Source organism: Phyllopteryx taeniolatus, chromosome 11, assembly GCF_024500385.1.
Source record: "Phyllopteryx taeniolatus isolate TA_2022b chromosome 11, UOR_Ptae_1.2, whole genome shotgun sequence".
NCBI classification, from domain to species: domain Eukaryota; kingdom Metazoa; phylum Chordata; class Actinopteri; order Syngnathiformes; family Syngnathidae; genus Phyllopteryx; species Phyllopteryx taeniolatus.
Genome location: NC_084512.1, coordinates 15,317,353 through 15,338,417, shown reverse-complemented (window position 1 = coordinate 15,338,417; position 21,065 = coordinate 15,317,353). Strand labels below are relative to the sequence as shown.

The following is a 21,065-nucleotide window of genomic DNA, read 5'->3' as shown; positions in this document are numbered from 1 at the left end:
CACAATTCCGAATACCATAGTGGGTCAAGAAGGGCAAAAAAAAAAAGGATAAATTCTTGGAATGGTGGACTCAATGAATGCTCCAAATCCATGAGTTAGACCAGTGTTTTTCAACATTTATTGAACAAAGGCACAAAAATCTCATGGCACATCACCGCACGAAAATGCCACAAAAAATATATATACTGACATAACAATGATCTCTTAATTTATTCACGAAGTTACATAGTCGGGGCTCTATATTCGTAGACATCTGCAGTGGGGCGCAAATGCCGGTCGACTATCATCACTCTGTGTCTTTGCCAATTTGGCAGACCTGTCTGTGCCAAGCTGGCCGTTCCGGGGCGGTGAGGGTGTGTCCTTGGAGATGCGCCTGGCTGAGTGACAATTTGGTGGCTGAAAGTCCATCTAAACTTATGCACGCTCAGACCACGTCTAAATTCTGGCATAAGGTAGACTGCTATTCTAACGCTATTTTGGTGAATTTGATTGCGGCATAGGCAGTCAGATACTGAGGTCCACGGACATCTTTAAGTCGTCAGCAGTTATCATCAGTTTATTATTAATTTAATAAGCGTATACCACTAAGAATGTCTGTTGCCACCCCAGCCAAGAGCACTGACAACGCTCCACTCGTGCATGCATTGCTGCGATTACACATCCTCCTCTTCCGCACAGAGTCATTGCACCACATTTAAAAGGGAATGAGAGGCGCCGCTTTGATTGGCGGCGAATGAAGTCGGCCCTGATTTGTGTGAAATTCTGGCCTGTTTGGTTGAGCTTAAAACTGTTGTACTCACATAGAATTGATGAAAGACACACAGAGCTCTTATTCAGCAACTCTGAGTCATCCTCTTTTTTAGTTTTTTTTTTAGCAGTCCTGTTTGAAAAGCTCCAATAAAGCTTAAACAATACATTTCAGACCAGTTAAGTGAAATTGAATAAATTCCCAGCCATGTCTCATAGAAGCCTAATGTGTAGTGGTCGGGAAACATTGGGTGAGACGGTCCAAATACTTGACTAATTACAGGCACCCACAATAGGTGCTACAGTGTAACCTGAAAAATGAACGTTCATAATATCCCAAATGTTCTACAACAGCGGCGGTTTTATCAGAACATTGCCACATATCCACATTAAAAGAAGAACTGCACTTAAGGCATTCTGATCACACTCTTACTGGCTGCACTATGTTGTTTCATCTTCTTGTTTATCTAAATACTCCAAATGGATGAGACAGACAATGTTTGCCCAATGACCTTGCATCGATATTTTATAAAATGCCTGTAGAAATTGTTAGTAATAGAAAATGTTTTATTGGTGCTCTCTTAATTTGCTTGGTGTCTTTCATTGTGTACCACATTTTACACATTTCTTTTTCTTTTTTTTTTTTAGAATTCTGTCTTTGTTTTTGAAGAGATTTGATCCAGCTGCTGATGATCCTCCTCTCCTCGTTAGGGGTGTTTTGTTATTGTCAGTGTGAAATGTGCCTTCAGATACACTGCTCAGCTCCTTGTTGGCTATCTGGTATTTATGGGCATGTCAAGAGAAGCCAAGCTGTTTTTGGGGGGTGCTCAAGCATCCCTAAATTGGATAACAGCACCCCTAAATTTTGAGTTGTTTTTTTTTAAACTATATGTGCTTTTAAATAAACAAGCAAGTCAAGTGGTTGAAACTAAATATTTGAACAAAAACAGTTATGCTTCTCTTTACTAGAAATAGCGATACAACGTACAAAACAGTGAAATTTATTTTGCCTGGCCGGGAGCTCGACACCCCTAAACCTCTGATCCCTAGTTAAAACAAAACAATAACAATAAATAATGAGTGCACACGTTTCGAATGATGTTTGACAATCCTGAGGAGAAACTCTACAGACTCTGACCTGAATTCGGAAAAGTTCCTAATTAAAAAGACTGAAAGGTAGCATTTTTTTCTATTTCCAGTAATGAAATACCAGTGGAAACAACTATGCAAAAAGCAATTAGGTACTAACCTTCTGCTGAGATTATTCGTGATATGAATGTGACTAAGATGTAGTAGAAGTAGAAGGATGACTGCAGCCTGGAAAAAGGGCATCTGCAACTTCTTTTAGTATGCAAACCAGAATTCCAGTTCTAATTTAGAGCTTGAGGATCGTTTGCAATGGCCAAATAAATGCAGTTGACATTATTAACAGAGAGCGATTATTTGAATTAAACATACTTTAAATGTCAGATACACTTTAAACTAGTTGAAGTGCAAACCAGGCAGATGCACATTAAAATCCCTACACAAAGAATTTAAGACAGAAAGAAGAGGCAAAGCACTCATCATCAAATCAAGTCAAATGTGTGAAAGAAACAAGATCATGGCTTTCTGCTTCTTGCCTGAGCAACCTTGGAGTTTGTCCTGCGATGTAAAGCAGTGCAGATGAAGTCACCTGCCTCCAGGACTTTGGCAAGGTTTACCCCCTTAAAAACAACAACATTAAATATCAAATTCAATACTTGGTATTTATTTACTTATTCATTCATAACCATTGTGTGGAATGAATTGTTGATGAATTGCAGAAGCAATTGAGGCAAAATGGAGGGCACATCTTAGGTGGAACCAGCTGTCCCTGATCACTCATTCACTCTCAATTACTTTGTTGTCTAAAACAGTGACTTCCAGCTATGCCGCAGCACAGTGGTGTGCCATGAGAGATCTTCAGGTGTGCAGTGGGAAACTATCCAATTTGCTTTAATTCGTTTGAAAAATTATTTATTCATGAAAAACAGTTTATCTTTCTTCATCTACTGTATCTACGCCTGTGATGAATAGTGGAAGGCATAGAAATTAAGTGCTTTTCCATTAGATTGAATAAGGTTCAATTAACTAGCGTATAACTTTGTGTTCAACTAAACAGGCCCAAAATTTAAAGCGAGGAACTATAAATTTTCAATTAAATTTAGATTATTATTATTTCAGTATAGCTTTGTGACATTTTTGTTTAGTGGTGTACCGTGAGATTGTTTAGATGTAAAACATCTTTGTTTAGATGGTCTAAAGATAATAATAATCCCTCCTTCCATCCATTTTCTACACCGCTTATCCTCACTAAGGTCGCAGGCGTCGTATCCCAGCTAACTATGGGCAGAAGGCGGGGTACACCCTTAACTGGTCGGCAGCCAATCCAGGGCACATTTAACAAACAAGCATTCACACCTACATTTATACCTACGGGCAATTTCGTCTTCAATTAACCTACCATATATGTTTTTGGGATGTGGGAGGAAACTGGAGTACCAGGAGAAAACTCACACAGGCACGGGGAGAACATGCAAACTCCACACAGGTGAGGTCGGATTTGAACCCAGGTCATCAGAACTGTGAGGCGGATGTACTAAACAGTCGCTCACCGTGCCGCCATAATAATAATAATAATAATAATAATAATAATAATAATAATAATAATAATAATAATTATAATAACTAATTTCCTTTCAAGGTCTAAAATAAATACAATAAAACATAATAAAACATAAATCATCAATTAAAATGGAAAATGGGGAAATGTTAAAGTGAGTAATTGGCAGTCCAGAATGGGTGTGGCTTGAGTTTGTATTTGAAGAGGTTTAATCAGTCTATGTTTTGGAGGTCAGGTAGCAGTGAGTTTCAAAGACGGGGTGCAGAGTAAGTGAAGACGCTTCTGTCCCCTACGGTGGACAGACACGCAGAATGGACGGTGAGGTGGGTGGAGGAAGAAGTTCGGGTAGGATTATTGATGGCCTTAAAGGTGCAGATCAGTATTTGATATTGTATGTGGTATTAGACAGGGAGCCAGTGGAGTTGTTGCAGAGCTGGAGTGATGTGGTGAGTAGAGGGGGTCCTTGTGATAATACGGGTGGCAGAGTTCTGGTGAAGCTGTAATTTTTGTAATGACTTGTGCGGGAGACCAAAAGTTGCAAAAATCCAGGCGGGAAGTGATGACGTTATGAAGAAGGTCAGCAGCAGTGTGCCGGCATTCACTTAATCGGATGTGTGTGAACGTTGGCGCGTTTTGCTGCACAGAGATGTACAAAATGACTCTTGATTTAGCCATAAATGTTGACGCAATCGTGATTAAAATGTTGTTTTTTTCCCCAAATTATTATCTACATCACAAGTTCGCTGCTTGTTGCCATTTCCTGTATCAGCATGTACTATATTAGCGTAAAGTGCATTTTCGGGGTTTGCGCATGACTTGTTTCAAGTGTTCAGTAACAGTGATATAATCGGTTGAAAATAGATAAAGTGTTGAATTGACAGTTGAAAGAAATCTGATGCACAAATATGCATTGGGCAACTAGAGTGTACAGCATAGATACTAAGAATGTAATATTTAATAACAATACAAAGAAAAATAAAATAATAATAATAAAACAAATCTAATTCTTGAAATGAAGCCATCTAAAATGAATTTGAAAATACCTGTAAAAATAATCAATTGATTAATTAATAAGTATATTCAATAATGGATAATAATAGCTAATCGTTTTTTTTTTCAAATGATATTTCTTAATAAAAAGTGTTGTTTCAAATTTGTTTCTCTCCAGTGGAAATCATAAAAAACATGATTGACATTCGACAAGTCATGCATCCCACCTGTAGTTAAAAGGTTACACCAGCAGGGGTAGAGATTGTTAAATAAATAGTTCATGGGTCAGGGCACCCAGTAGTGTGGGCGAGCGTGAAATTGTGCAAAACCACTGATGTTATAAAATAAACACTGACAGAAAAGTATGTTTGCAGAGCCATATGTTTATGTAAATGGAATCTGGGAGATTGTATGAGTTGGGCCGCTGTGCTGGGATTGCGAACACATAAATTCCAGCAGGTCTGTTGGAGTGTGCGCACTCACAGTGTGGATGCCCATGCCATGGAGCATGTAGAGAACATCCTCTGTTGAAACATTGCCAGATGAACCCTGAGCGTACGGGCAACCTCCCAGACCGGCCACTGCGGAGTCCACTACGCGCACTCCCATCTGCAAGCATACAGTACAGTACAAACAAAGTCAACAAAGTCAATTTCTTTTCTTCAATGTACAATACATTTATTGTAATTACTGTACCGATTCTATCTTTTAAACTTCCAAAATGCAAGAAGTTATTTATGTTCTGTGTTGTGCTGTTATGTTCTCTAAACTGTAAAACTGTCAAGTATATACAGACACTGATGGTACAATATAATCAAGGCATTTTAAAGCATGCAGCTCCAGTTTGTTAAGAGTATGGACTTTTCCTAAAGTAAATAATGGAAATAGTCAAACTTTTGCCATCATTAAAACTTTACAATTTTTTGAGTAGCCATTCTAATATTCCAAGTGTAAACATGAGATAACCGCTGTTCATATATAGTAAAAGCAACAAAACAATGAGCCTTAAAGCCCAAGAGATACTACCTCACATGATGTTATGCACGGCAGCCTATGGAATCATCATTGGTAACATGAACTCAGGAAGGAGTGTGCTCAGCTTTTTCTTTGGCTTTTTAGTCATGTCACCACTGAAAGGTTCCAGTGATGGTAAAGAAATTAGGATAAGGGCTATTGAGCTACGATGTAGAAAGTGGTACTGTAAACACTTCTCAGTCCCAGCAGCTCAGTACATTGCTTTCTGGCTAAAGGGACATTAAGTCGTAATGTACACCACAAAGTCAACTGTGTTTTGAAATTGATATGACAGTCTAAGAATACAGATTAAGTGAGGGGATAGTAATACAGTAAATTAATTGCCTTAACCTTGGTCATGGTACATGTACTGTAATATAAATAATAGCATTCTACCATAATTTGTAAATGAGCCTTGCCTATTCTTGAGCGGTTCTTTTGGTGACTGTTTCTGTTTGACTTACAGTGTGTTAGGCTATGGTAAATGGTCCATTTCCCTGTTATCTAACTAAGAAGGATTGAGCTTGACTTTTCTGTTCCTCGGATTAAGGTAATAATCTTTTGTCCATTAAATGGATAGCACGCTGTAGTCTACTAAACTCGACATCCACTAAAACTAAAATTGTCTTCAAGCACAGAATCATAAAACTTGTACCCCATCTCCTGTTAAGTGAAGCCACTTTAAAATGCATCCATGCTGTTGCGGTACTAATCTTGCGGTAATGATGAAACCACATCGAGGAGGTATGGCAATCAATCAAATTTTATTTATAAAGCACTTCATACAAAAATGTAACTCAAAGTGCTTTATATGGTTAAAAACAAACCCGTCAGCCAGTCGTCCACACTGACACAGAGACATACACACACACACACACACACGTGTGCACCCATAAACACAGGTTAAAAATAATGACTTAATGACCTTAGGTTGCGTACAGCGCATCCAGGTGAGGGAACACCATCTCAAAAAGGCAGTTGCACTAGGAGCAGATCACAGACCGTGACCACAGGACTACAGCACGGAGCCCCCAGCGTGCTGGCGTAACAGGAGCCATGTACGGTGACTGAGGACCCAATGAGGCAGGACCGTGGCCCCTGCCCATCCTAGCTCCCTCTGCAGAGGGCTGCCTCCGAGGAAACAGTGACAATAGTAAAATAATACTTAAAAATAGTAAACAATAAAATTAATGAAAACTAAAATGATTTTAAACATAACAGATGTAAAACAATAAGAACAACATGAAGCTAAAATGCAATAAATAACAATATAACAATGATAATGAAATGAAAGTTAAAATCAGTAGGTAAAACAAATAAATATTAGGTAAAAGATCAATTTAAAAAGGTTGCTCTTGAGGCTGATTTTAAAAACAAGAACGTTCCCTGCTGCCCTGAGGTGCTCCGGCAGGCTGTTGCACGGACGAGGGCCGTAAAATTGGAACGATGCCTCGCTGTGAGTGTGTATAATGACTTGAGCAATAACTAAAAGGCCATTCTGTGACTCATGTTTAAAGTTGTCATGGCGTGATATATCCTTCATCCCTTCATCCCAAGTGAAAGGCAATAATATTGCTCAAGTACAGAGCCTCCCCTGGTGAGGATACAGATTACTAAACTGAGTGTACAGTTTATTGAATTGAATGATATTTTAAAATTCATTCATTCACTGTCAGGCTTGTTAACAAGACTCTTCTCTGTGATGTATCAAATTAACAAGACATTTTTTTTCTCCTGTTTGGTAGCACAGTTTCAGATCACCAACAATGTTTTGACTATCTCCAAAGTAGCCAGCTGGATCTATTCAGGTAGTCACTTGCGTTCTGCCATCCGGAAGCACACTTCCTGAATTGGTTTTATGATGCCGGCAGTTCGGGTCTGGAACAAATTATTTAAAACGATTTCAAATCCATCCATCCATTTTCTGAGCCGCTTCTCCTCACTAGGGTCGCGGGCGTGCTGGAGCCTATCCCAGCTGTCATCGGGCAGGAGGCGGGGTACACCCTGAACTGGTTGCCAGCCAATCGCAGGGCACATACAAACAAACAACCAGTCGCACTCACATTCACACCTACGGGCAATTTAGAGTCACCAATTCATGCATGTTTTGGGGATGTGGGAGGAAACTGGAGTGCCCGGAGAAAACCCACAGAGGCACGGGGAGAACATGCAAACTCCACACAGGCGGGGCCGGGGATTGAACCCCGCACCTCAGAACTGTGAGGCTGACGCTCTAACCAGTCGGCCACCGTGCCACCCGATTTCAAATCAATGGGGAAAAAAATAATTAATTAACTAGAAATGGACCAACGTCACCAGACAGAAAATGGCTTCGCTCAAGAGTTCGCAGCAGACATATTCACAAATGTTATTCTCGCCTCCACTCAGGTAAACTCCTTGAACACAGATCCTTCTTCTGTTGGATATAGTTCACTGTGGCGTGTAGCTCCCTGCCAAGGTTGCGGAGGTGCTTTACAGCTGTTTAGGAGGACTAGCTGCGGCCTCAAAAAAGAACAGGCACAGAAAGTCCCTCAGTATGGCTTAGTCATCCTCTTTGTCTGCGTCTGGCACTGGTGTCACATAGTAATAGCCTTGTGCACATTCTCAATATGGAGCGCAACATTTCATATGGTTCTGATTCTGCTCGTTACTCTTGTTTTCACAGCACTACTCCGTTCTTTCCGCGCTACACGGAGGAGACATTTTTGCCCCGGTTAAGAGGGTGTCCACTTACGCTTTTCCAACAACATGGGAGTTATAATATTACTACACAAATGTGCCCTTGTTGCAAACTATAATCATTACTGTCATGCATTATTTCCCTGATCCTTTCAGGATAAATGTGTAAATTTAGAAGAGTCATAAGACACGCACATTAACACTTATATACTGTATATAGCACCAGAGGGAGTATACTGAATGTACTGTACACTCACTGGCCAGATACACCTGCTCAATTGATCCAGAATCCAATACAAGAGATGTGTCACAAAATGTTGTCTTCATAAAGGTAATAATTGTCAGTTTTGATTGAAGGATTAACATAGTGTGGGAAGGCACACTCATATATTCTGTACAACATACAGTATCATTATCCTCACACCATAGATGTGTGTAATAGTTTGATGTAGCTAAGTAAGGCATCTCCCCAAGTGCAGTGCAGTGCACTCACAGTAAAAAGCATATTGTTAATGTCTCTGGCAGTGCATGCTCATCCATTCCATTACTAAACCGCTTAGGGTGGTGAGTCACTGGAGACTATCGCTGGTGACTTTGGACAAGTGGTTACCAATCAAGAAGAAGAAGAAGAAGAAGAAGAATCATCTTTTATTGTCATGAACATGCATGCACGCACACGAAATTTGTTCTCTGCATTTAACCCATCACAGTGAACACATACACATGTTAGTGGAACACACTGGAGCAGGGGGCAGCTGAAGCGCCCGGGGAGCATTTCGGGGTATCAGTGTCTTGCTCAAGGACACCACAGCCGTGAGTCCGGGGGATGTTGGCGGATGGTCCAGTCGGGGTTTTGAACCTAGGTCCCCCACGGTGGCAGGCGATGATCTTAACCATTGGGCCACGGCTGCCCGTGGCCCAATGCCAACTGCATAGCACATACAGTGTACACGCACAATTCACATTCACAGGGGCAATTTAGAATTTTTCAATTAACCTAAGAAGTGTGTTTTTGGAATGTGGACAAAACCGACAGAAGCATGGGGAAAATTCCAAAAGGCATCTCGTTGCTGTGAGACAGACATGCTAACTAGTATACACAGTGCAGCAGGAGAAAAGTGTCATTATTGTTTTTCTTCATTTTGACTTATTAGCTGCTGCAATTCGTCGTCATCGTTGTTCTGTTTTTTATTTATTATCACCAACAACTCCAAATGTCTGGCCTCCATATGACATTTGGTGATGTGTTTTTCAGTTGTTTGGAAGGTTAGCAACAAACATCTTTATTACGTGATGAACATGAGGACCCCAAATTCCAATGTTGACGCTGCAGGAAGAATTATTCCAGTTTGACGTGTCAATGAATAACTTCTAAGGCTCCATTTTCAATAAAAAAATGATGACGCCCCAGAAGTTTTCAGGATATTTTCCACATGTCCGGGGTATTATCGTGAGAATATTAAAGATGTTTTCCAGCTTCCGCAGCAGAGCCAGATGTCAGGGGATCCCACAGGGGGGACAAAATTAACACACTGATACTCACAGTGGCACTGGGTCATGAAGGACTTTCACCCCGTGGAGAAGGATCAAGCAAGCAAAATTAAAAGACAAGAACATACTTCTTTCAGGGGCTGTCTAAACTCGCCGTAATTGCTGTTTGTGTTGGCAAGGCGAGAGGTAGAGGTGGGGTGAGAGGTGGCGGGGGCACGGGGGGGCTCAACTTTGGTGTGCTCAGTGCATGACATTTCCAGACCTTGGTTAAAGCCAGAGCAGGATATTGTACTAGGCAGATTTTCTGTGTTGTATAAACACAGAGTTGTAATCTACCATGCCAATCCTCTCACTTCCAGCTGCAGAACGTGCAGGGATGGGGGTCTTCGGCATACGGTTTCCGAGAGGAACAAAACAGACCCTTCAGTGGCATGCCTTGTTCATTTGGACGCTAATCGTGCGAGAACCGGCGGTCAGCAATTCAGACTTGCCAGTGCTCAGTTAGATTCATAGTGCCCAGAAACCAGATGTGCACTCAGCATTCGAAAGCCATATTCACTGAGCTGTGGCTGTATGAAAACAATGCATTCCTGTGTAAAGACACAGTGTATTCTGAAACGGGCATGGTTTTCGGATACGCTTGTTGACATTCTACACTCACACTTGACGGGGCTGAAGACGGACAAGCTCCCATTTTGGTTTTACACGTGCGTCAGAGAGACAGGAAGAGAGAGAGAGAGGGTATTCACAGGATGATATGAAGCAGTGATGCTTTACCCACAGCTACATAAACCGGCAGGCTGAAAGAACCTGTCACGTAGCTGCGGCTGACACATATATCAAACTTTTCCTGGAATACATAAATAAGCTTACAGTGACAAAGCAAAGCCCAGAGACTGGCAGAACAAAACAAACTTTTGCAGACTAAATAAATGATATTTCCACCTAGTGATTTATTTTCAAATGAAAAATTATGAACTGTATCTTACTGAGCTTATTGAGTTTCATGAGTAAGCACACCACAGTCACGCTAAAATCAAATCCTGGAACATGTTTCCGCTAGAAAACACAATAAAATGAGATGACGCGTCACAATCCGTTCATTATTGCTCGTTGACTTAAAGGAAAATAGGAAATAATGTCAAATGAATTTGAATTGAATTTCTTTCAGGTGGTACATTTAATGTTTTATGTGACCTTTTGACATTCCTAACTGCCATGGAACTATAAAGACAAGCTAACCATTCCATTATGAAACTAAAGTACTCACACATTGACGGACACATACTATAGAAGGAACAGAAAGGTGCTTGCTGAGTGACACGGTTGCTGGAATTAATAAAGCCTTGCTGTGATTAGAAGCAATTAGGATCATAAGTCATTTTCAGTTTTATAGGATTCATGAGACAACCATGAAGGTTATCTGACCAAAACATACACAAATAGGTTTTCTATTAATTACAGGACATTACCTTTCATTGGCTGTCCTATGAGATGTACATCCATTTGCTCATCTCTGTGAAAGTTTACTAATAGGATCAAAAATACAAAATCTAAGTAAATCCTAAATCTACGAAATATAATAAATCTAAATCTAGATTAAACAGTGCAAACATTTGCGTAAAGACCCTTTGCTACGTATGGCGTATGTCGTTTCCTGTTAACTAGTGTAGCAGGCTTACATAAGAAAACAGACTCAAACAGACAAGCTATGACAATAGAGAGATTATATTGACTTGATTTTCCATATATTGCCAATTTATCTGAAAACTACCAACTCGCACAGTTTGTCAGCTTCTACCAAATCTGCTTTTTATGTTTTTTACTGTAATTTTGTTTTAACTGCTATTTTTTTTTTACTATGCTTTCTCAGTCCTTCCAATCTGTCCATTTTATTGGGGGATTTTTTTTTTGGCTGTATATAAGAGTTTAATGTAGAAACCGACACTGGCCAAAGGAGACATCAACACTAACAAGAGTCAAAATCATGGTACCTTCTTGTGTTCAAATGTTAGCAATATGAAAATATATTTTGAATCATTGTGGAAATGTTGACGATGATTATTAAGTATAGTATAAATGTCAGTTAGAATAATATTAATCAGAATCAGCTTTTTTGGCCAAGTATGTTACGAGACACACAAGGAATTAGCGGGAGTTGGAGCCACTCTACTATAACAAAAAACAGCCACTATAATGAAATATACATTTCGGACACAAAAAAACATGTGGAGAGTCATTGAGCAATGAAAGTGTACCACTAGCATGGTGATGCAGATATAATAGCGATTGTCCAAGTGATGCAGTCCTCAAGCAATTTTAAGTGCCTAATAGTGCAATGATCTGGTACAGTAACGATTGTGCAATCGGTGCAGAGAGTTCTCAAACGCATAACAAGTGGCCAGTAATAATCAACAACAGCATGCAAATAGTGCAGCGTGATAACATTGAGTGTAAAAACAATAGAAGTGTCCCGACAGAGATGTGCAAAACTGGCAGCATGTTGCAATGAAATTATTAACTTTTAAAGTTAACTGTTTAAGACGTTAATGGAAAGAGGGAAGAAGGTGTTGGAATGTCTGCTAAAATAAGGCACATGCCTTATTAAGGGGCACAATACACTGATATTGCACATTGAATTATTCATTTTGCGTGCCAAGGCTATGCAACTAAGTACATAAATTGTCATTGTGTGTACTGCAAGGAGTGCGGCAGAAACAACCCCCCTCCCCAGGACTTCTGGGGAAAAAAGAAAAATGTACAAAGGCTAAGGAATGTCTTTATCAGGAACACAAGAGGTGACTCAGGGCTGACGGAACTGGGGAAATTCATTTCTGTCCCAGTTGGTGGTGTGGACTTCTGCCATACACTAATGAAAAGGTATGTGATAAAATCTTTCATTTCCATCTTGTTTATAGGTGAGTAAATGGTTGACTAAATAGCCCCTGATGCTATTATTTTCAGTGAGCGCGAGGATGCTGAGATGAATCACTTTAAATATCATCCAAGGAGGAAGGCTACCATGCTCTGTGCTTTTTTTTTCAACCACACAAAGTTCAAGAGTACACGTTTTAGTGTGGCTACTTTGATGAACGTCTAAAAGAGCCAATCATATTTAATTAGTAGTATCTTATTTTAAAGCGACATGAAGCGGTACGATGATGAGGAAATGGTATGGGAATTTGTGTGCGTTTGTATGAAAATAAAATCACTACTTGCGATGTGTTACTTAAAATGGCTTAAAATAGCTTATTGCCCAGTAAAATAAGTTGACAACAAAGCTTGTTCCTGCAGCTGCACCGCCGTTCATCACATGTGCAGCAGAGAACAGATGAAAGGATCGTTTTCCAGCTGCCTTTAAACGCAGCATTGTCAGGAAAGCGATAGATGAGTTCGGAGACCCACCATCCCTCAGGGCTCTTCTATCCACCTAGCTCTCAGTCGCTTTGTATAATAGACAGTGAATAGGTAAGCCTTTGTGTTGACCCCCCCCCCCCCTCCCCTCCCCCCACATCTGCTCACCCCCCCTTCCCCCACCCTCCAATTCACTGAGTGGCCCAGAGAACGGCCATTAGAGAATTATCTACAGTACGTATTAATTTATGTCAGTTTGAAGGCTGTTAAAATACTGCCAAACACTTAAACAGTCTCTAGTTAGCTATATTGGGCTATACTGTATGTGCCTTGAACAGTGCATGCAACTTTTATTCTTCTGTGGAAGTCTTTCTGTTTGTTGTAGCTTTGGGATTCAATTTAAGCGATGCTCAGTGGGGACATTTAGATTGAACTTCTTAATTCCCCTATTGGCTGTTGACGGTTCCTGATTTTGGTTTTTGGGTGCCATTGTAACCCACACATTGATCTTGTGCTTCCTGCATACTTGTCTAAACAGAGGATACATTCATGTCATAAACAGCCATAATGTCATGCATGGATCTACAGGGAGTTAGGGGTGCAATGTTACACATACCATATTGCTCAAATAGTGGTCTCCACTCCAATTGACACAGTGGCTAAATTAGTCACCCGGTGCGTCGTCCACTTGAACAAATAAACGCCTCACCTCAAATAGACCCCTCCTTTCATGCCCTCAAGAAAGAAATTACAGGTGGTACCACTAGGTAGCTGTAATTACCTTTACAAAAACGATGTGGTTGAGTTTGGTTTGGTATGTTACACCCTGATTTGGTTAACACCGCAGATAGCAGCGTGAACTCCGTGAATAGTGAAAAGAAAAAGAAACAGAAAGACAAACGTTTTCTTGGCACTGTTACTGACTGCAAGTAACTGATCTTATTTCGTATTCTGTAGAGTACCAAAATAGCATGGGAAACAGGAGATGTTGATTTTTAAAAAAAACAAGGCCAACACATGGAAGAGTGAAAGTGTCATAAAAATACACAATATCAGCTAATATTCACAGATCCACTTTGTCCTAACATTATTAGTCGCAACAGTGATTAGTGTAAAGGCTGGGCAAATATCAATGCACTTCATCATAAAACCAAAACATGTAATTCAAGCTAACAGCCTCTATAGCTTGAACAAATACAATACTGAGAGCGATGATCATGTTCATATTTCCTAACAATCAGCACAATCAGAGTGAATGTAGCAAGTGGTATAATCTGTCAACATTGTTATCACTGCTGCATCATTTTTTATTCTCAGTTTTCACTCAACAAGCCACAGGCAGTATTTCAGAACCAATATATGACTATACTGTATGCGACTTTTGTGAGTTCTCACCTGAAGTGCGGTGAGGATGTTTGGCAACGCTTGGCCGTACGTGTCATGGCAGTGAACTGCAAGAGCGCTCGCCGGAACGTCCTTCATTACGCTCTGCAGCATCTTACACATGGAACCTGGAGTGCCCACGCCGATGGTGTCCCCCAGCGAGACCTCATAGCATCCCATCTCATATAATCTCTTGGCCACCTGAGGAAAAAAGAAATATGATGAAGAGGAGAAAGTCAGCGGTAGAGAAAATTTATCCATGAAATCTATATAATATACCTTACTAACCTCGGCAACTTTGGATGGTTCAACGTGTCCTTCATAAGGGCATCCAAGGGCACAGGAAACGTATCTGCAAAAGTAACACTTTACACAATATATTGACATGGTCGTAATGCAGAAACTTTAGTTAGGAGTTGCTGTACAACTTCCACTGTAGATTTAGTTCTGCATGCATTTTGGGTAACCAGACACTGCCATTTGCTGGTTTAAACATTTAATAATCGCTACTACTGCAAACATCAACCCAGTCTGTTTGAACATTGTTTATGATTTAGAATTTTATTGTTGTTATTCTATTATTGATCACATCATTTATCCTGTGAAACCAATCATCAAGTTAAAGCAAAAAAGTCGCCATTTTTTTTGAGTCACCCTTGGGTACCTGACCTGAAGGAGGATTACAGTATGGGGTTTGATACTATACAGATTCCAGAACTACACTGCATTCCAAATTATTATGGAAATGATATTTTTGTCAGAGTTTCCTAAATAGTCACCACACACAACAGTCAGCATAGTTATCAACCATCCATCCATCCATCCATTTTCTGAGCTGCTACTCCTCACTAGGGTCGCGGGCGTGCTGGAGCCTATCCCAGCTATCATCGGGCAGAAGGCGGGGTACACCCTGAACTGGTTGCCAGCCAATCGCAGGGCACATACAAACAAACAACCATTTGCACTCACATTCACACCTACGGGCAATTTAGAGTATTCGGTCAACCTACCACGCATGTTTTTGGGATAACCCATGCAGGCACGGGGAGAACCTGCAAACTCCACACAGGCTGGGCCGGGGATTGAACCCTGGTCCTCAGAACTGTGAGGCAGACGTTCTAACCAGTCGTCCACTGTGCCGCCTTTTTTATGTCATGATGTCTCAAAAGTGTTTTCTGTCAATTGACCGTCTGTTGTTGTACTAGAGTGGCTCCAACTACCAGAGACAAATGTGCTGCTTGTATTTAGGGAGTTCGTGGTTGAGTTTAGCTTTGTTAAAGTCCCCAAGAATAATGAGGCATGAGTCTGGGTGTTTTTTTTCAATTTTGTTTACTTGTTCAGCGAGCGTTAGCAGTGCGACCGCAGCCACCCCACCGGTGAGTAACTTGGGTAAGCGGATTTGCGTAAGTTGGTGAAAGAAAGTCCAGGGTAGACTCCTTGATGTTTAGCAAGTCTTCCTTTGTGCAAGTGAGTCGCGTAATATCTCCAAAGACACACGAAAAACATAGACAATTACTAGAAAGCACCCAACCGAGGCTTCCACACGGATAAGCGCCATCTTGTTTGTTTATTGAAATCATATAAAAAGAAGAACCGTGCTGTTTGAAATAAAATGATCTTCATGCATGACCATGCACCATCTCATGCTGCAAGGAATAGCTCTGCGTCATTGGCTACAATGTGTGTAAAAGGAGAGAAACTCATGATGTGGCCCCTATACTTCCCTGACCTTAACCCTGTTGAGAACTGTTGGAGTATCCTCAAACAAAAGTTTGATAGGGGTGGAAGGCAGTAGGAAAATAGATACAGTATAATGGTGGGAAGCAGTTCAAGTCCAAACAGCAGCTTTAGGAGGCTATTATGACACCCTGCAAAGAAATTCAAGTTTAATGGATATAAGTATTGTAAAGCTGCTGTTAAATAATGGTTCTTATGTTAAAAAGACCTGTTAAGATGTTTTTGATTATAACAGCTTATGAGTTCAATAAATGAACTCCTAATGCTGCAAATTCAACATACGACATTTTAGTTTTTTTAAAACCTACAAAATATTTGGAAACTCTGTTGTGCATTGTAATTTGGAACAGTGCATTTGAAGTTTTTAAAATATGTATTTTTCAAAAATTACTATCTTTGGGGGTTTGTTCAAAAACATTCAAATTTTGCTCTAACAGGTGATAACTTTTAAATTATGCTGACTGTCATTTGCATTGACTATTTAGGCAAATCTGAGAAAAATATATGCATTGTAATGTGAAACGCAGTGTAAGGTACAACAACAGGGTGAGCTAGTTAGCATGTGTGTGCCAAAGGAAAACTGTCAAATGTACTGTACAGCTGTGTCAAGGCGAGTAGGTACCCTGCAGTGAAAAGGGGCATTCGTTCCGTCTAACAAATAAAAATAATACAAACCCGCGGACTGGAATTGTTAGTTCTTTGGCGCCCTTGACGACTTCATCAAACCTCTTCATGCTTTCATCGATAGAGCAATTTATGTTTTTTTTGCAGAAGGTCTCAGATGCTGAGCCAAACACTGCCACTTCATTAGCGCCTGCTGCAACCTTGTGCAAGAGGGAAAAATTTTCTCATAAAAGGCTTTTGAAAACTGTGTTACACTTCACTGATAACAAGCATGGGGAACAATAAACATGAAGTCAACAGGTACCTTTGACCACAATTCTTCATGCATTCATGTGACTTACAGCGTCTTGAAAGCCTTTCATGTTGGGTGTCAATACCGGGTACTGAACATGAGGTGCTCTCTGGATTCCTGTGAGAACCTCAGTGTGGTCGGCCATCTGAACAAAAAGAGGAAAACATATGAGGTACAAAAATAAACGTTTAATGTCAACAGAGCTTTTTCCTGAAAATACATCGTTCTCGGTCAAGCCTTTCATATCCCTGCACAAACCATTAAGGCCAAAGTTGCTTGATGTCATATTTCCTTAAAATGAACAAAACATGTTTGAGTGTCCTTAAAAATAGAATTGCAATTTATGACAGGAAGTGTAGTCTTTCTGAATGTAAGAATATTTCTCAGGAAAAACATCTGCGGCTTCAGCCGGGATGCAGGTAGGCCACAGTAGTCGTTCACACAAGAAAGACAGTTTTATAAATCACTTGTCAGTGTTTAGCTGTGGATCAAGTGGAATTATTACCTGCGGTACCCACTTTGAGGAGACAAAGCTGGTGGCCTCGATCACACGCAGGCCTGATCCCGAGAGCATGTCTATCAGTTGGATTTTCACGCCTGTTGCAACAATTTCCTGGGGGACAGTAAAACCCAAAACTGCTTTTTCTGCATTTGATTCCATTCACGTTGGGAGGTACAACAGAACAGACAATGTGTAAAAGAACACTGAAAACACGAGACTTCTCTCATCTCTTTCAAGTAGATGCTGTGGTAAAATGTGTAAAAGTGCTGGCAGGCAACAAGGAATGATTCAACGGTGACAACCTAAGCAGAATAAACGAAGCCAGAAGCCATGTCATTTCTCCTCTTGAATTTCAAAGGAAATGTAAAACATGTGCTATGTTAATTATGGCGCACAACCCATATGTTGTGCATGTTTTATGTAGGAGAAACAGAAACTTGCAGGAAAAACAGTTGTTTTGAATGGTATGATTAAGCATAAGGCAAACATAAACATAAGAATGAATTATGCACTTGGAACAGATGTAGCGGTCGATACCTTTTCGTTTTGGAGTCCATCTCTGGGCCCAACTTCAACTATTTTCACACACTTTGGATACTCTGAAGCAGTCTGGAGGAAAATAAAGAAAAGACATTTACTGTACAACACAAGCCTACATCTTCGTGTTTAACAAGTCCTCCAAGCCAGATGTCACCAATAGTTGTAACCAGAATCACGTCAGGCATTAGCATGAGAACCAAAGAGATGTGTCATGGAGCAAAACATTCATAAAGATAGGTTAGATGCATCTGCCCACAAGAACCACAGGGGAAAGTCTGAGGATCATGGTATTTCTCTGTTTGGAACCAAAAACTGCAATCATCTTCGTCGTAAAGACATAAATGAACAGTTAAACAAAGCTTCTAATGTACACTTTGTGTCAGCCTCTTGCAAGTACTTTTTTTTTTTTAAACAGCCCACACTTATTTCCTGTAAGGCTCCCATTGCAAAAACCTTCACACAGGACTCCTACTGTAGCATATAAGTAGGATTATGAATTTAGGATTTTATTTGCAGCTAAATACATTTTAACAGTTCCTGTCAGAATAGAAGAGGAAGAACAAAGGCCATGTTAGTGTCGCACTTTAATACATTGTATATAAAGACAAGTACTTGGCTTGATAGGTTCTTGAAATAAATGTAATGCAATTCAAATAAATAAAGTGAATGAATGTGTAGTATGACATCTTATTTGTCTTTGAAATGTATGTTTCACTTATACTGTATGCTAACAGGTTTGTCAAGATAGCTTTTGGGGGGGGGGGGGGGGGGGGGGGGGGCAAATTTGCTACTAGGCTCCAAAATTAGATGATGCTTTATTTTCAGGATACATTCTCACTGGTTTCATTTTTAAATTGTGGATATTAATATTCCGCCCTTACATAGGCTGCAGACATTTTGCCACACTTTTATCTTTAGCTGTCTAGTCGACTATGTCCTGGGATAAAAGGAGCTAAAATCCATTAAATACAAACATTTGCATTAACACTACCAAAACATTAACCAAATTAACCTATATGATACAATAGGCTAATCTTGACTTTCATTTTTTTTAATTCATATTTTTACCTATTTTTGGTGCTTCCTCATGTGGGGCTTAATTGGTTTTCTTTAATGTATAAGGAGTGCGGTTCTTGACCTGCTCAAAGTGTAAAGTGCCTTGAGATCATTTTTCAGTATAGCATTGTGATGATATGATTACTTTTGGTAAACATAGTGGTAAAAAAAGGACACAAAAGCTGCAATAAAGCTATAATGGGCCATTAAGCCTACGGATGTGTACTTTGTGAGGTGTCCAATGTAAACAAATAGCCATCATACTGTATTGTTGTTGGGAAAAACATATGTAGTTGTTAATAGACTAGCATTCTCTTTTGTTTGCATGTAAAACTGTAGTCGTTCATGTCGTCATTCTCAATTTCATACAAAAGTTGGCTCAAATGCAATATTTGTGATTTTGCATAACAATAGCTTTTTCATCAGGAAACTCTTTTAAATTGTGAAAAATTACGCATTTCCTTTAAAATTGCAGTTTCGCTGAATTTTGAAACAATATAAAGTACTGTATACTGCGCACTGGTGTACTTGTGTCATCATACCAACTTCTTCCAATTTTTTCATAACAAATCCATCCATGCATTTTCTATACCGCTTATCCTCAGGGTCAGAGGTAACCTAGAGCCTGTCCGAGCTGACTTTGGGAAAGGGGCGGGCTCCACCCAGAACTGGACTTTACAAGTCAAAGGCAGTGTCTTTCCAAGCCTACAACCCCCATTTTAACGGGGGTGGTGGGAAAGAGTGGGTTGGCCTGGGTGGGGGAGGTCTCTGGCAGTTCCTTGCGACCTAACCGCCCAGTGCCTTAGCGGTGTGCCGAAGCACTTTGGCTGCACCAAAGGGGGCAGGTTCCCTCACGGCAGCTCCCAGTAATGCTATCATTTCTTTCTATAAAGAAAATTAATGTACACTCACAAGTATACAAATATTTTAAAAACAAACACTATTAAAGCACAGAAGGCCTGTTTCATAAGTGGCGAGCAGCAAGATAGCGTCAATCAAGATAAGGTCATGTGGCTAAAAGCATGTGAGGCAGCTCAGACACACCAAAAGGACACCCACCTCTGCCTCTTCCAGCAGCCAGCGTCTCAGCCATGGATAGTCCTGGACGAGCTGCTCGTAGCTCAGGCAGTGCTTAACCGTTGTGGGTAGATTTCCCATTCGGAGGCCTGCTCTTTGCACTTCCTCACTTCCAGAGATGAAGCCCCCCTACCCCCAGTTGTGCGGAAGCTAATAAAGTGAATGGAAGCATCAATATCAATATTGACGGGTGTTGCAAGGCCCTACGTACTAAGATGGAATTCGAGGACTGCTGCAGACTGGGGAGGATGACTCAGCAGTTGCCATGGCAGCCACCTCCCAGCTGGGAAGGGATGAAAAAAAGAGGTGTGAGGAGGTGGTAACAAAAGCAGGAAACAGACCAATAGGAGATTGCACTATGGACTATGACTTGACAAGTTCGATTAAAATGTGAATTCTGGACATGCATGCTAACCTGTTTAGTCAATCAAATATTAATTAAGAATTCTGAATTCTTGTAAAATGGAGTCTAGTACTTGGCTGCAACCAAGTCAGTCAACTAATTTTTGGCCTGAAGAAGAACAACATGACCTCAACTAAGGCCTACATCTATGCAAACCTTTGCTGTGGTACATCTCCTTATGGCAGAATGAATCTGCTCAACACCACACTGGCATGGAAACGGTTCGGAAAATGCAGAGAGAGATTCTCCCATCCCACAATTGCAACCACGCTCACTTACTGATGGATAAGAAATAAAGTCAGTTTACCAAAGCGAGCCATTGTAGCACACAGGTGACGTTATCACCAGTATCTCTGCAATACTGGAGTGTAAATGTTAGCTGGGTTGTCAACAAGAATAAGTAATCCGTAGGTACTGTATTTATTGTATTTTGAACAGTTAGTTTAGTTTGGTCTTGAAAATGATGGTGTTTTCATCTGCTGTTTCATTTGAGAACACAATTTAATACCCGCTGCTGTGCTGTTTATATAGG

At 40.4% G+C, this 21,065-nt stretch overlaps 1 protein-coding gene across 1 annotated transcript; it reads right to left on the bottom strand.

Annotated features, from left to right (window-relative positions):
- Positions 1 to 95: 95 nt before the first annotated feature.
- hmgcll1 (3-hydroxymethyl-3-methylglutaryl-CoA lyase like 1) lies at positions 96 to 20,396 on the bottom strand. Its single transcript, XM_061790707.1, has 9 exons — positions 20,113 to 20,396; positions 17,995 to 18,066; positions 17,461 to 17,568; positions 17,005 to 17,100; positions 16,715 to 16,863; positions 14,591 to 14,654; positions 14,315 to 14,503; positions 4,865 to 4,990; positions 96 to 2,453 (listed from the first exon to the last, which is right to left on the bottom strand). Exons 1-9 carry the CDS (start codon positions 20,209 to 20,211, stop codon positions 2,349 to 2,351), a joined length of 1,008 nt encoding a protein of 335 aa, XP_061646691.1. The 5' UTR covers positions 20,212 to 20,396; the 3' UTR covers positions 96 to 2,348.
- Positions 20,397 to 21,065: the final 669 nt, after the last annotated feature.